This window comes from Ictalurus punctatus, chromosome 26, assembly GCF_001660625.3.
Source record: "Ictalurus punctatus breed USDA103 chromosome 26, Coco_2.0, whole genome shotgun sequence".
In the NCBI taxonomy this organism is placed as follows: domain Eukaryota; kingdom Metazoa; phylum Chordata; class Actinopteri; order Siluriformes; family Ictaluridae; genus Ictalurus; species Ictalurus punctatus.
The window spans coordinates 1,230,001-1,246,871 of record NC_030441.2 but is presented as its reverse complement, the minus strand read 5'-3'; the positions used below and the strand labels follow the sequence as shown (position 1 = coordinate 1,246,871).

At 38.8% G+C, this 16,871-nt stretch overlaps 2 protein-coding genes and 1 long non-coding RNA gene across 12 annotated transcripts in view; 1 reads left to right on the top strand and 2 right to left on the bottom strand.

Annotated features, from left to right (window-relative positions):
- Positions 1–3,058, top strand: part of LOC108261259 (interferon-induced protein 44-like) — a 20,543-nt gene extending 17,485 nt beyond the window's left edge. The window contains exon 7 of the mRNA XM_053676171.1: positions 2,681–3,058. Coding sequence (XP_053532146.1) covers positions 2,681–2,863 — 183 coding nt within the window. The 3' untranslated portion in view covers positions 2,864–3,058. The remainder of the gene's footprint in view (positions 1–2,680) is intronic.
- Positions 1–16,871, bottom strand: part of LOC108262077 (interferon-induced protein 44) — a 168,791-nt gene that overhangs the window by 113,024 nt on the left and 38,896 nt on the right. The gene's annotated exons all lie outside the window — the stretch shown is intronic.
- Positions 1–16,871, bottom strand: part of LOC128629212 (uncharacterized) — a 22,003-nt gene that overhangs the window by 3,622 nt on the left and 1,510 nt on the right. The window lies entirely within an intron of this gene.

Here is a 16,871-nt window from a genome sequence, read left to right as displayed (position 1 = left end):
GGGTTTTAAAAAATCTTTTTCCTCAACACAACATTACAAGTGACATGTGATCTGTATTTGATCTTATACGAGGTGGTAAATCAGCCAGAGAAAGATACACAACTAGTATTTTGTGCTTGCATTTTGGGTTCACCACCTCAAAAGGATCCACATATAGAATTAGTTTAAGACATGCTGGGTTTTGAAGGAAAAACTTGTTTTTGTATAGCTGACCATCACTGACATCATAAAACACATCTGCACATGCGTACGCTGTGCAACACACTTCCGCCATAGATCAGACTCCAATAAACATCTCAAAGTCTCCTTTAAAGGAACATATTAGGCAAACCTCACTGACCTCGTGTCATCTCTACCTAAGTAAACCTTTACAGGTTCTGTGTATTTGAAGTTTAAAAAAAAAAAAAAAAAAAAAGCCTGAGTTTTTGAATAAATGGTTCCCAGACCTTGATGACAAATGGTGTATAGGTCAGATTCCTTCACAGCATCACATATTCTACCAATGGCATCATCCATTAACAATAAATCATGTTTCAGAAGTACATTCAGTTTTTCAAAGTGTACATAGATCAGACTCCAATAAACATTTTAAATGATGTGAACAAGCACACACTGCACTGCACCGCTCTGTTAAACACCGAAATGGTGGCTTCATATCACGGACAGGAATTTTCAGACTTGCAAAGCCAACTACAAGCGCTGATTAGACATGTTTCTACCTCGTGAAAATAACGTGCATGAATGCTATTTATATTTCAAACCTGGCAATGCTAAGACGACTAAGTATTATTCACCAAACTATCCATAGAACGTTTATCTTACATTATGTACCCCTGACTGATTCGGAGGTGAGCTCCGAAAAGACACTGCCACCGCTAAACTGTGAGATTGGGAAACGTTACGGCGGGCCGCACGTGACGAGTATTAACCAATCAAACTCTCTGCCCATTGGCGCGAACGCGCATGCTGCATTTTGAGTGGATGATGCGCAAGTGGCATCTTTTAAATTCTTCTCATCTTGAAATATATCCCTGAGTGCAGAGACAAAAAGCTTCACTTTCAATATATTTTCTTTCAAACGAACATGTTTTCCACATTAAAAAGTGAGTTGTTTATAATCAGTGTAGGAAAGCTGTTTTTCAATGCAAGTCATTCTTAATCAACAGCATTTGTTGCATAATGTTGATTAGGACAAAATATTAGTTTAACTCACCTCTTATAATTTATATAAAAATGATAAGCTTATCATTGTATGAAAGTATTTACATTAATCGGTTAATTAAAACATGTACTATTTAAGCTGTAAATTTGTTTAAATTGATTTTAAGGTTGTTTTAGGGTTTGTTGACATTGCGTCTTCATGGCAACAAAGCTGTAAAATTGATCATAACTACCCAGAAAAGGTCAGTAGCTGATTTTATGGCACGAAAATCATGTTAATGTACATTTGTTTATGTCCTGTGACTATAGAAACATGAGTATTTTAACATTTACAGATGCACTTCCATTGTAGGTGCTTCACTTTTCTGCATTTTTAAAGTGTTAGAATTTTTTTTTTTTGTGATACTCAACATTATACAACAAATGCTGTTGATTGTGCTAAACTTGTATTGAACCACGCTGTGGGTGTATGAAATCAATGCATAGTGAAGTGAGAGGTATAGAGCAGTGGTTATTAAAGTGTGGGCCGCCAGGGGGCCTCAACAATTTGGTGTAAAAAATAGATAAATACATAATTTTCTCTTTCTCACTCTCAGACAACCACAACCACAACCACACACACACACACACACACACACACACACACACACACAATTCCTAATGTAATATAATGTAAAGATGTAATTATTCATTTAAAAAAGGGAGATATATTCAAAAGTCTGAATTAAAGTTTAAACTTTAATAAAAATTGGAATCAGTGATAAATGACTGTAATAAGAATTAAACACTGCAGAACATGCTGTTATAAGAAAATCATTTTCATATCATATTATAATTCCTGTTTTAGTCTTATTGTAGATAATAAACTGTTCATCCTATTGTACAGATTTGCCTCAAGTATTCATCATGACAAAAGTGGATGAAACCTGCCCTCTGGTTAAAGATGACCTAAGAAAGGTCTACACCAGCAAGAAGATAACAGGAAAGGTAATAGTGTAATAAAATGGTGTATATTAGGATTCTAACTGATTACAATATTGGGATTGAACAGATATGTTCTCAATGAATGTAAATACTGATATGAATAGAAGGCACTTCTATTTATTTGGCTGTTTTTTTTAATCAAATAGTGTTCAATATCACCATATTAGAATATTTACTTTCACACAACACAAAGTAAAAGTAAATCTTCCTGGAAATCATAAAGGCATTAAAATGAAATGGATCCCAGATTGATCTCACAGCAGCACTGTTTCTCCGCTTCGCAGTAGGTTCTGATAACGAGTCTAGTGAACTTCTGGAAAGTAACAAACCCCCAAAACTGAAGTAAATCTAATTATTAAATACTATTAGATGTTGCTGTCAACTATAAACAGCAAAAAGCTTGTCAGTGCATCTGTTTAAGGAGTTAAATAAACTTCCGTTCTGCAACTTGCGATTTGTTATAATTGTTGTAGATTTGATAATTTATCAATTAAATTAATTGTCCATTTTTGTTGTTTTTTATAAATATTTTCAGATGCAGGAGTGTAGTAATCTGCTGGGTATTCCACTGAGCAACATCTTCCCTGTGAAGAACTACCATGAGGAGATGGATCCGAACGATGACGTGGATGTTCTGATCCTCAAGGCACTCGATCAGATTGTGAATCTCACCAACAATGCCCTGGAAGACCAAAACCCTAGTGAGAAATCTGAGTGAAGGCTTTTTTTTTGTTCTTTTACACCCCTACACCAGTGCAGAGTATTTAGGACAGTGAAAAAACATGAAATTGTGTCTAAAGTACATTATTAAAGTAAAGCTAATTTCTTCTACTGTAATCATAACTGGTTTGTGTTTCTGTCGCTGTCACGTTCCTACTGCACTCTGGACTTTTTATATTCCATTAAATTAATAAATATAATGATGTTTGGTCCTACTTATTTTTTTAAGATTTATACCATTACACTAAACACGTTTTGACAAATACAAATAACACAAACACGAGTAATGTACAATACTGTTTCATAGTTCATACATAAATATGCAGGACTAAAACATCCAAAGAACGAATCCTCTTTCATTAACTACCAAGGAACACTGACTAACTACTCTCTCAGTAATTAGGGCTAGGCCTTGGGAAATAAACTTAAAGAACACCTCCAAAGAGGGGGAAACAAAGGGTTACACTACACTTGGCTTGAACCTGAGGCTGGAGGATGGAGAGACCAACGTGCAGCACAGTGAACTACCAACCCTGCACAAACAGACCATGGAGTGGGCCTAACCAAACGCTCAAGAGGACTAAACTGAAAATAAAAGGTCAGAGAGGACCGACTTACAAAGGAAATAAGTGAACAAGTTTTTTTTTAAAGCAAGGAACTGGAGAAAGCCAGAGAAACCCCAAGAGACAAGATCCAACAAGTTTGGTCTGATACAGAGAGAACGTTTGAGAGAAATTGGGGAAACTCGAGAGTGTTTACAAAAATTACCGGCTCATCACGACTACAGCACTCAACAAGGAGAACTCAAGACTAAGTGCTCAAGCAACCTATAAGAAGCCCTTAAATAGGGGAGTCACATGTGGCGCTGGTTTTCACTAATCACTGAGGAGCAGCTCTCTGTTTCCCTCTGGTGGTGGGCCGGGGCCATGGTGAACTATCCCTTCTGTTATTGGAGTAGTTTACAATTAGTCAAGTATTAATTATTGATTTATTTAACATTTCTCTTGCAGAAATACAGCAAATAAGCTTTTATAAAAAAAAAAAATGTAAGTATTTGCAATTTTTAAAAAAAATACTACGAGATGTACCATGATTAACAATTCAGTTTGTAGAATTTAATGTTAATAGTATTTACACCACAGTGGTACTGAATGCTTGTTTCTGATTGGTCAGAAGGTATTAATTCATTTTCTATACCAGGAGCTCTTACAGTAGCATTAGTAGATAAATCACAGCTTCATATTAATATGCTCATTCTAATACGTCACCTTTTCTATAGTAACAAACCGTAGGAAAGAAATACCCGGATGGCGTACTGCTTCCGGTGAAAACACCCCTCAGGCAAGGTGCAAAGATATCCTACCAGAGGTAAGTTACCTGACTCTGGTCTTGTATAGAGTTTTGGTATTTTACACCTCAGTTGTTAAAAATGTTAAAATGTTCACATGACAAAGTTTTCTTTAAGCAAGGAATCTCCAGGGTCAGCACTTTTTAACAGTCAGTGTGATTTTGACTGAAGACTGATATGAAGACAGTGACATGGGTAACATGACAATGTGCTTTATTTTTGTCTTACTAACATAAAAAAAAAGGTATTGACTGTTAATAGCTGCTAAGTGATACCAAGAACTTATCATGCTCACCGACCTTGATTACCTGCTGCAGCAAAACATGTAAAAATGTTTTATATTGGTTGTGTTTATGTGAATCAAAATCATAAGTGTTGCTAGCATGTTTCACCACGTTTCATGCATATTGATGGCATGTTTAGAATTTGCTGCCATATTTTTATATGTTGTTAGGAATACATCAGTGTAAAACATGCCACTCCCTGTTGCCAGCAGGTGGCGCTATGACTATAACTGAACATTTGCATGTAGATGTCTTCAGGCTGGGACGTTTATCAAAAGTTTGTAGTTTGGAGCAGATTGGACATTGTATGTTTGAGTTATAAAAACTTTATAACAAAATATCAAACCATGTCCACGCCATGCAGCAAAAACAAACAAAAAACAGCTTTGCAATTTAGCATTGTCAAGGCCTTTAGATTAGACAGACCGAATACGATGTTGATCCGATAAAATCTCTAGGAGGAGTTTATTAAAGTACGAGGCCTGGAAAAGGCAAAATCTAGCCTAAAATAGTTAAGAGAAACATCAAAAAGTTTTTTTTTAGTATTATTATTTTTTTTATATAATGGCACATTACTCATGTTTACTGAATTTTGTAAATGTTGGTAAAACATAGTCTGAGGTGCACATTGTTGAAATTTTGTAGGTGGTGCTTTTGAGCTATTTTGCCACACTCGATTCTGGAACCCCTATAAGATGTAAATTTTCACTGGTTCTGAAGCGTCTGCAAAGTTTAGGGAGTTTTTGGTTATATTTAGGCCTTCTAAAATGCGATTCATTTGAGAAAAGAAGAGACGGAGCAGTTCCAGTAGGGCCTCACACCATTGGCACAGGTATAACAGCAGCAGTCTTTAGTACTGCTGGAACGACCCCAGTCTCCAGTGATTCATTTATAATGCTAAGGATGGCAGGGCACCAAACATTGACGCACGATTTAAATAGGTTTGTGGGAATTGGATCCATCAAGCAAGTGGTAGATTTCATGCTGGATACCTTCCTTGTGAGAGCCTCGGAATCAAGCAGTAAGAAATGAGTGAAAGAAGCACCCGTGAACCCAGAGTCAGGTGTGACAGGAATTTATTTGCAAACATTATCAATCTTAGAATTAAAAAACAGAAGAAAAGAATCGCATAGCTGCTGAGAAACAGGCAAGGTGGTAACTTGAAGCAATCTGTTTATGGTTTGGAACAAGTGTCCGGGATTATTTTGATTATTTACAATAGCCTGAGAGAAGTAAGATGATCTTTCCGTCTCAATTAATGCTCGGTAATCACCAAGAAGATCCGTCCACGCTTGATAGTAGACATTCAGTCCAGTAAGGCGCCATTTACGCTCCATTTTCTGACAAGCAGCCTTTCTAGAGTGCAGGCTGTAATTATACCAGGGAGCAGAGGAGGAGAATGTGACCTTAGGCTCTGAAGTGAAGAAGACAGTGGTTTAATCTCCACACAGGGAACCGATATTAAATTACTGTGATCAACACCAGTATGAAACAGTTTGTTGGTCTTACGTCGACAGGTAGGGACAAAGATGTTAGGAGAGGACGAGACAGTAAAACCGTGCCTCAAACAACGATGGATATATGGTTTAGGATGTTGCAATCCAGAGTCTCGAAAGATTCTGTAAGAGTCTTTGGCTAGGCAATAAAAGCTCTGTTTTAACTTCAGAATCTGGAGTGTAGTGTACCTTAAGGCCATGGTCATTGAGTGCACACTCACAAGGCCAAGGCGTTGAAACTCTGAAGTGCACTGTGAGCACAAAGTCGTATAATACATACACGCAGCCAAACCGAGGCGATGATTCCCCATTGCACGCTGCAGTTTATTCCAGGTGGAACACAGAAATAAAAACAATAGTCCAAAGTATATAAAATGGCACCACCACATCGCAATCATAATGGCACTAAAAACAATGTAACTTAAAAAACTTGCAGTTATTTAAAACACTATGACTTAAAATAACAAACAAACAACGACAAAAAAACACAGTAATAGAAGCAGCAGCAACATGCGCCAGCATACCCTGTCACCAGAACTGGAAGTGATCAAGTTGTGGTCTGATCTGCCCAGAGGGGGAAGGGCGGTGGAGCTGTATGTTCCCTTCACATTGGCATACAGCTGGTCCAAGATTATATTTTCCCTTGTTTTGCATTTTACATACTGTGTGAAGTTTGTAAGGGTTTTAGAGAGGGCGACATGGTTGAAGCACATTTGCATTTATTAATTTAGCAGACACTTTTATCCAAAGCAATTTACAAATGAGAAAATACAAGCAAATTAAGGCCCCGTTAATTATCATCAGTGAGCTTGGGTGTGTCTGACGTTTTGCAGTGGTGGAGTGGATGATGTCACAGGTGCGTGCTGCTACTGCCAATGGTGGAATGTACACAGTCACAATAATGGCATGAGAGAACTCCCTGGGCAAGTTCTATGGTCTCAGTCCTACAGCCAGTAGCTTTAGATCTGGAGTACACATGCTCTCCTTCACTGTTATGTGCCCAGCATTGCACCATTTTGAGTTGACAAAGATGGATATACCTCCTCCCTTCTTTTTACCGCTATGTTTTCCTCTGTCTGCTCACACTAGTGTGAGGCCAGCTAGCTCGACCAAAGAATCAGGAATGTTCCCTGTTAGCCATGTCTCCGTGAAGCACAACAAACTGGCCTCCTTGTACTCGCGCTGGCTACTTGTCAGTGCTTCAATCTCATCTGACTTGTTGGCCAGTGATCTTACATTCCCCATAACAAATGATGGAAAACAAGGTTCGAGTCTCCTTTTTCCTGGTGCAAAGTGCTATGTTTGGTAGAAATCCAACTCTGCTCATCACCCATGACCCTGTCACCGGTTCACCGGTTGTTCTTCCTTGGACCACTTTTGGTAGGTACTAACCACTGCATAGCCATCACAATTTGGCCCTTGTAAAACTCACTCAGATCCTTACGCTTGCCCATTTATCCTGCTTCCAACATATCAACTTCAAGAAGTGACAGCTCACACACGGCCTAATATATTGTTGTGGGGAAAAAATAGTCAAAAAAGTCATAAAATAAACATAAGGGAGACCTAGCATCCAGCAAAAGGGAGAAGAAGGAAAAACGGGCACCTACACACATAGAAGCGGGATTAGGCGGACATTGACAGATTGGAATTACGAGCAATTTAAGAGCAGTAATAGTCAAAAAAGTCAAAAAGAAGTGTACGAGCTGAGGAGTGCTAAAAACACACGCACACACACACACACGCTCGTACAGTCAAGGGCGGGCAAGTAGACACAACATACATACACACACATGAATAACTTTAATAATATCTTATACTGATAGAGAAACTCTATAAAAAACAGAATAGTAGGATATGCAGGACAGTAGAACTGTAATGATATTAAGAAGTTGGAAGTACAGTAAACCGCTTTTCAAGTAGTATAAATATATATAAAATAAGAAATATAGTGCAAATATGAAAATAAATTATAAACGAGAAATACAGGAAAAATATAATTTACTCATGATTCAGATGGTGAAGATTCTCGTCTCGCAAGGAAAGCCTTAATTTTTAGAGAACCATGAAGAGAGCCATAAGGGTGGCTGGGTCAAACTGCCCCCCCTCGAGATAACGATAAGACCAAGGTCCCTCCCGGTTGTTTAGTCGTCTTGTCTACGTATAAATACTAGAGCTTAAGCTCAGGGTATGGGGATCACTTTTGAGAATTCTCATCGGTGTGGATCTCGTGTGGTGGAACGGAACAATAAAGCTGGACCCTTGCTTCTTCTCACTCACGGCTGGTGTATTTTTTCTATCTCCAACTGGGCTCAGAGGTAGATGTGAGTATTGGCTTCTAAGTTGAGTTTTAAATGTTTTCGGGTAATAGGCTAAATTTGAGCCAACATTTGGCACCCCAGATGGGACTGGGCTAAGATCTACATGTCTGGAATCTCTCCCGTGGGACTTCGCTCTCTAAGCAACAGACAGGCAGTATAGGAAAAGGCATTGCAGACGCCTGTTATTTCAAAGCTCTGTTTTAGTGGTCTGTTGCTATGACTGAGAAGCCCCGGGGTGGGAAGAAAGACTAAGTGGGTCTCCAAAAGAACCTTACATGCAATACAGCATGCCCGGTGTATGAATGGAATATGTACTAACAAATGTGTGTGCTTAAAATATATGTGCTTATAATATGGGTGTGAGAGCGAGAGCGTGTAAGTTTTGGAGACAGGGAAAATGTACTTATTAGTGCTCTGAACAAGAGCTCCATACATAAAGTATTGGATAAGTGGGATAAGATTTAGAGAAAAGAATTTTTTTTTGGAGAAAGTTGGATTTAGTTTGTATGACTGTAAGCTTCATGCATACGTAGCTGGTTTGGAGGTGCTTTATACTTTGAAAACTTCATGTAGTAAAATAAGTGTAATAATGTGAAATACAATGTGTGTATGGGAGCTTGCCGGCGTTGTTGATAGAAAGGAGGGGTGTATGTGTGTGTTCTTGTCTGTTCTTATCTGTGCGTCTGTGTGGAAGGACAAAAAAAAAAGGTAAGACAATTCGGTGTGTGTGTGTTCTTCTGAGTGAGCTTGGTAATGCAGAGCATTGTGAGATATCTTGCGGTCTTCGAATGTTTTGAATCCGGTACATACTTTCGGTGAGTCGGCGAGACTGTGTGTGTTATAATTAATTTGGTATCAATAACTGCTGTATAAGTGTGTTAAAAATTTTGGGGAGCATGCACGCCAATGGCACATACTTTAGACATCTGTTCGACTGCCCATTGTGTAAATAAGAATTACTAGACCTGTAATATATAAAAACATATTCCCAGATTGTGTGATCCAGGGAAAAAGGAAGACTGAAGGTGGAAAAAAAGTGTGCATTTTCAGGCCCCAGAAGCCATTGTTGAGAAATGAATGAGTCAGACGCTCCAAATGTGGAGGAGAAAGTCCATTTGGACCTTTCATTTATATTCCATAAATTAAGTTATAATAAAGGATTTCTCTTTTATGATGTGTGAGCAGAGAAATAATAATAATAATACTAATAATAATTTGTCAATATTGCTCGTTTCATTCAGTGCCTTGTCTATAAATCCCTGCAAAGATGTTGGGTATAATATTTGTAGCATTTGAGTAACTATTGTTATACAACTTGAAGTTAGTAAATTATATAAAAATTTTGTTTACAATTATGGTAATTAAGTACATAACACTTAAATTCCTTTTAAATAATGTGGAAAAACTAGTTGGAAGTTTATGTATAGATTGTGGCTGGTCAGAATCATGCGCGCCGGAGCTCCAAATCATTCTTTTCATTTTAATTTGAATTCCGTGTGTTTCCCTGTTTGGAAACTGAATGATGACGGTTATCTAAACCACCGAGCGCACGACATGTGAACCTGTTTGTTTTGAACGATATTAATAAAAAATCCTGAAAAGTAAAACCGACCCGAGGTAACAGTCTCTGGCTGATCACAATGTGGTCCGTATCAGGCTAGGTCACATCCTCCCTGTTGAGATAATGTTGAGCCTAAACATTTGGCTTTAGAGAGCAGTCTACCTTCAGGAACTGACTCGCTAACAAGAGCTGGAGTAACCATAACTAATTTGTGTATCGGTGATTCCTATACAGGTATGTGTCTATACAATATCTTAAGCAGTGTAAATGCGAATTCTTCTGGCGTGTGGTATTCATGTTGTATAATGAGGAATAATTTCTGCATGTTTTCTCTTTAAATGCTGGATATGTTCAATGATAAGTAATTAGTAAGATCAGATGGCAGTAGTAGTCTGCACATTTTAAACTCTCTGTAAGGTGTTGTACGCCTGTTACAGATGTGATATCTGAGTCCGTAACATTAGAATAAGGTGATGATTTGATTACTTAGCGTGGAATTCGGGTTTTGCAGGGAGTACGAGTATCTGGATTAGACAGCCTTGCATAATGGTTCCTTTTGCCGACATGTTGTGCTGATATGAGTTTGGGAGGTAGTTTAATTACGGTCCCTTTACAACAGTGTAGTTTGAAGTGATTTGTTTTTTCCTGAACCGTAGATTGATGAATAGAATAGAGTAGTTATGCAAATATATATGTGTGGGTGTGTATATGTATGCGTATGTGTGTGTGTGTGTGTATATATACATATGTGCTATACGGGGTGCTATGGATATGTCATACAAAGTATACGAGTTACAATATTTAAATAATACAAAGCAGTGGTCACAAACTCGAGAAAGGGAGGATATACTGCACAACCTGTGAAGCGAATTGAATTGATAATACATTATACAGCAGCTGAGAACTGATAAAAACCGAGAGCTGAGAACTGGATGCAGATTTGTGTGATCTGGGAATTGCATGCCAGCCAGCCATGTTTGTGGACCGCAGTGCAGGATGGGAAATGTGGTTTGTGACATGAGTAGATTTAACACTACCTTAATATGGCCAAAAACAGTTTCAATGAAATGGATACATTTATAGGACGAATCTTATGCCTTTCACAATTGGGCGTTCAGCCAAGGTAACAACTTGGTGGTAAATTGAAACAAAGCTCACAGATGATAAATTTTATTTTAGACTAAGTTAAATACATATTCACATTCCTCCAAAGTGAGCAACATTTAAATGTCATGTATGAAGGATCTGAGTGATATTTTGAGTGTGGTACAGTTATAAGTTAATAAGAAACAAAATGCATGTACATGCTTGTATACCATTTAGAGTAAACACTAGTGCTGTACACATAAAACCAAATTCACTAGGTTGTTTTTAATGAAAATTAGTGGGATAAAAGTGGCTAGAGGACTGTAAATGCATATCTAGATCTCAACCTCATTTACTCTATTTTAGTTCTATCTTATTGGGATTATCACTCGTTAGCACAGATGGAATATTAATATGTTCGGGTAGTGTGCACCACAAATTTTCAGACTAAAGGAATTTTGTTTTCCTTTCTCTGGTAAATGAAAAACAGGAAGGGATAAGAATGTATCTTTGCCAATTAGGTTTGTACTTTTAAAAGTAAACCGACTAGAACTATTTTACAGGGATAACTATACACGAGAGTGGAAAACCCCTTTAAGAGAGGTGTTATTCGTTTGATTAGAATAGTGGAGGTAGGTTACTTTAGTAATTTTTAAATAATTTGATATACCAACAATATTTAATCTCTGCAGCAATATTTCCTGATTCACTGTGTTGAGAGCCTCTTCTAAATCAACAGACAGGGAAGTGCAGAGGGTACCGTGACATTGTTTTAAGACTTTCAAAACAACAGTTGTGCTGATATGTTTATATGACCTTAGACTTCTTGCAGACTGATAACATGTGAACGATTCACTGAAAAGGGTTTCTACAAGGGACAGGAGGCTTTAGGATTGGACTGTAATGATCAAATATAGTTGGATGTCCCTGATTTAATAAGAAATGAAATAAAATAAATAAATGAGAAAGCTGATTTCCAAAGGTCTGGTATAACCCCATTGTCTAATGAAAGATTAAAATGATAAGTTAAAAGAGATGAAATAATATCAACTGCTAAGTTTAGAAATACAGACTCCACACAATCAGGGCCTTGTGATGTGTTTATATCGAACTTGAGTGATCTGTAAACATCAGAAGTCTTAACACGTTAAAAACTGAACTCCTCATTTTGAATTGTTTTTAATAGCTTCCTGCTTTATTAAAATCAGGGTATAGTAAATCACGATAAATATTCACCGTTTTAAGGCCTAGATCTGATGCATAAATTGAACATTTAAAGATGGGTTTTTCAGTTGTGTGTTCCCAGTTGTCTGTCTCCAGTTTCCAGTACTATTGTCCTGTAAACAATATCTTCGATCCTCAGAAAAAGGATGGAAGGACATGCCCACTTAGTCTAGCATTATTACAGCAAGCTGTGATAACAAATGCGATAAGTTCTGCAACACAACCAACCCACCCAGTAACCATTATTTATAGTATGATGTATATAGAACACATATATATAGATATAGATGTATACATATATAAGATGTCCCAATTGTAACCTATAACTGTAATTCCATTCCACATGATATTATTATTGATCAGCGCTTTTTCCAAGTGACTACATGTGAGAGCTCAAGACCGTTACTCCCCTTAACAATTCCTAGATCAGTAGTACACCTGGAAGCGTCTCCTTCGGGGGGCTGTGGGCTCCCCTGTGGTGTACTCCTCTGTGGTCATAGACTCCCTTGCACGCTCCCAAGGCCGTCAGGACATGATTGGGGTCATCCTCCACCCCATAAAAGCACAACAAATGTTCCTGGACGTCATCAAGTATGGTCTGCAGTAGATCACTGATTGCTCACTAAAGGACAACATCCTGAGATCCGGGTGTTCTTTGGACAAGCCTGACATTGAATGGACCTATGCTTTGCACCTGTACTATGGCTGGCAAACTACAACAAAGACTGTGTCTTACATGTGACTGAAAGGGTTGGGCGGTGCTGGGGGGGTCCCGGCTCAGGAGAATGGGGCGCTTACAGGGCTGAAATTTATGTATTGAAAACATTGGATTTGGTGGCACAAGGATTGCCAGGCTGGAGATGCTCTCTTAGTGTGGATCATTGGGAAAATTGCTCTCTCACACATCGATCGTACGTTTATCACACCAGGTCAGTTCTATTTTGAAAGAACAGGATATGGGGATATGGGGTTAATCTATGTATCACCCAAACTGAAATTCCTAAACTTGTTAGTGTGCCTAACACACCAACTGTAATGGTGTAATTAATTCTGTGGAGCCAGTCACTGAGAACACTCACGATTGCCCAGCCGAAATTCGTATTTCGTTGAGCTTAAAAGTTTTGGGTCTGAAATTTCACAAACATTATGAACACCCTGTTCTGCCCAATGGGCTGAATTGAAAACTATCACTACAGAGTGCAACCTGGTTAAGGGTAGATTTGCTAAAATATATAAATATACAGATAAATTCTGACGTTTAGGCCCATGGATTGTGTCGTCTGTTTGGAGTTGTTTGAATGCAGTGAGGTTCTAGGAAAAAATTGGAACGCCACTTATCGAACAAATAGTTTAATTGAATTCTGACTGCAGTTCTTGCTGGACGTATTACAGCTGCCCAGGATCTTAGCCAGTGTGCGAGGGGGAAGGTAGAGGAATGATCTCTGTACTTGCAGGCAACGGTGGAAGATCACCTGAAGTGTGCTCAAAATTATTTATTTTTTCCTTGACCAGGGATAGGTCTGGCATACCCTGATTTGTGTTTGATGTAATTTGTGCTGATACTAAACGTATTTCGGTAGATGCTCTACCTCTTGCACTAATGACCTAGCACATGCAGACTAACAGCCATATGTATCTAACACCGCATGAAATGCTTACGGGTCGACCCATGTCTGTGTCTGTTCCTTATGATGGACTGCCGCTGGAGTAATTGCAGATGAATCAAAAACATATATGAGACCACTAACTATTATGTATGGAGCTATATATTCACAGGAACAGAGCTGAGTGCAGTGTTATGTGTGAGGCGTCACCGCCTCAACGGGGGGAGGTGTTCACCCAGAGGTAGGAGACCCGGAGGTGTTCAGAGGTGTTCACCCAGAGGTAGGAGACCTGGAGGTGTTCACCCGGAGGTAGGAGACCTGGAGGTGTTCACCCGGAAGTGGGAGTCCCGGAGCAGTGAGAGAATGCTGCCTACAGGGCAGCAGCGGACTAGAACATGCAACCCCTGGAGGATGGCGAGATGACGAGATGGTGGGGAGCACGTGAAGGTCCGGTACGAAGCTGCCGTCAATGGGGGGTCCGCTCAGTCAGTGGCAGACAGGATGAGAAGATGTGAAGATCCATATCCTGGGTGTACGTGCTAGCCTAACCTCTCCCCAAAGGGTGGCTCTCTACAGTACGTAAAGTGCTTGAGCTGAAGACAACCAGCATACAGAGCGATACTGCATACAACAGACTGTCAAGTATTGTTATAAAATGTTATAAAATGTTTGTGATATGATGCACTCAGGCATGAGAAAAGTATAATGGTGCTGCCGAGCACATAGTGCTGGCAGGGTGGGAATTTTTCCTCGTAGGAGGTTTTTTCGCCCACCCCTGACTGCGAAAGACTGGGGTTTGGTTTTTGAGGGGAAGCAAGAATCTGCAAGTCCCAACAAATACAAAACTGTGGGCTGACAGGCCTAGTTGAGAAAGATAGGGACGTGTAGATCAAGTAGTTAGTTACTGTAGTGGCCACTCATACGTACGGCAGTAGTAGTAGCAATGAATGATTAGGGAAACTCAGATAATCACACTTATAATCGATGTAGGCAAACAAACGAATAATCAAGGTAGTTAGATTCAAAATTATATATATATATATATATATATATATATATATATATATATATATATATATATATATATATATATATATATATATATATACACATAGTTAAAAGGAAAAGTAAGTTAAGGGTTAAGAGTTATGGCTAGGTACATCTACACATGTCTCCCACCAGGTTTAAAAAAAACCTCCTCAGCTCCTATTCGGATCAGTGTTACGTAGAAGTGGTTAATGTGAGGGACCCATTTGAGTACGCGGACGGGCGCAGGGATTATGGCTTCGTTAGAGTAATCCTCCGACAGCTAGCGGGGGACGGCCATGGGGTGCGGCAGAACCAGTTCCTCCACAGATACCCGCTTAATTAAGGTAGTGTATGAGGCTTCACAGCCTCAGAGGGGGAAATGTTGTGGATAAAAAATGTCATAAAATAAACATAAGGGAGACCTAGCATCCAGCAAAAGGGAGAAGAAGGAAAAACGGGTACCTAGACACATAGAAGCGGCATTAGGCGGACATTGACAGATTGGAATTACAAGCAATTTAAGAGCAGTAATAGTCAAAAAAGTCAAAAAGAAGTGTACGAGCTGAGGAGTGCTAAAAACACACGCACACACACGCTCGTACAGTCAAGGGCGGGCAAGTAGACACAACATACATACACACACATGAATAACTTTAATAATATCTTATAGTAATAGAGAAACTCTATAAAAAACAGAATAGTAGGATATGCAGGACAGTAGAACTGTAATGATATTAAGAAGTTGGAAGTACAGTAAACCGCTTTTCAAGTAGTATAAATATATATAAAATAAGAAATATAGTGCAAATATGAAAATAAATTATAAACGAGAAATACAGGAAAAATATAACTTACTCATGATTCAGATGGTGAAGATTCTCGTCTCGCAAGGAAAGCCTTAATTTTTAGAGAACCATGAAGAGAGCCATAAGGGTGGCTGGGTCAAACTGCCCCCCCTCGAGATAACAATAAGACCAAGGTCCCTCCCGGTTGTTTAGTCATCTTGTCTACGTATAAATACTAGAGCTTAAGCTCAGGGTATGGGGATCACTTTTGAGAATTCTCATCGGTGTGGATCTCGTGTGGTGGAATGGAACAATAAAGCTGGACCCTTGCTTCTTCTCACTCACGGCTGGTGTATTTTTTTCTATCTCCAACTGGGCTCAGAGGTAGATGTGAGTATTGGCTTCTAAGTTGAGTTTTAAATGTTTTCGGGTAATAGGCTAAATTTGAGCCAACAATATCCCGCCCCTCAACAGGTGCCATACAAGATAATCAATGTTATTCACTTCACCTGCCCACGGTTTAAACATTATGTCTGATCTGTGTATAAAATAGCTCCGATTAGTTCATAGTGTTAATGTCTTCATTATTAATTAAAAGGAAATGGTAGAAAATCTAAAAATAATGAGCATGATGGTCTACAAACATTTCACTGGTTGTTTCGTCTGTTAATTAACCCAAATATGCTGAAACAATTCAATGTGGCCCTCAGAAAGTTGCGTTTTTGCCTGTATTTCAGTTTAAACTGTCAACTTATTTGTCCCAAACGATGCAAAGGAACTCTTGAAATCTGAGTTAAGTGGATTTCAGCTTAACTATCCAGGAATCAGCCATTTCAGAATCCTGCTTCATGGACCCGTTGGAGCTGGGAAATCCTGCTTTATAAACTCCACGGAGAGCGTATTCAAAGGAAGAATTGTAGTCAAACAGAGGAAGTGACATCTGCAGGAGAGAGCTGCACAAAAACAATAAGAGCTGCTACAGTGGTGTGCACATGATATTATTCTCATTTCATTTCTGTAATAATGAGAATACGACAACAGATAAATCAACCATCCAACCAAAAATACGACACACACTCACATTTTTTGTATATATATATATAAGGCTGATGAAAAATTAGCAAATGATTAACCCACTAACCCCGTAAGGCCGAAAACCCGACTTGCCAGTCTTTGACCTATTCCGGTAAGGACGATATAGCGGCTTGGTCATCTATGCCAAATACCCGTAAGGCCGATATAGCGGCTTTACAGTGTAAACGTTATCA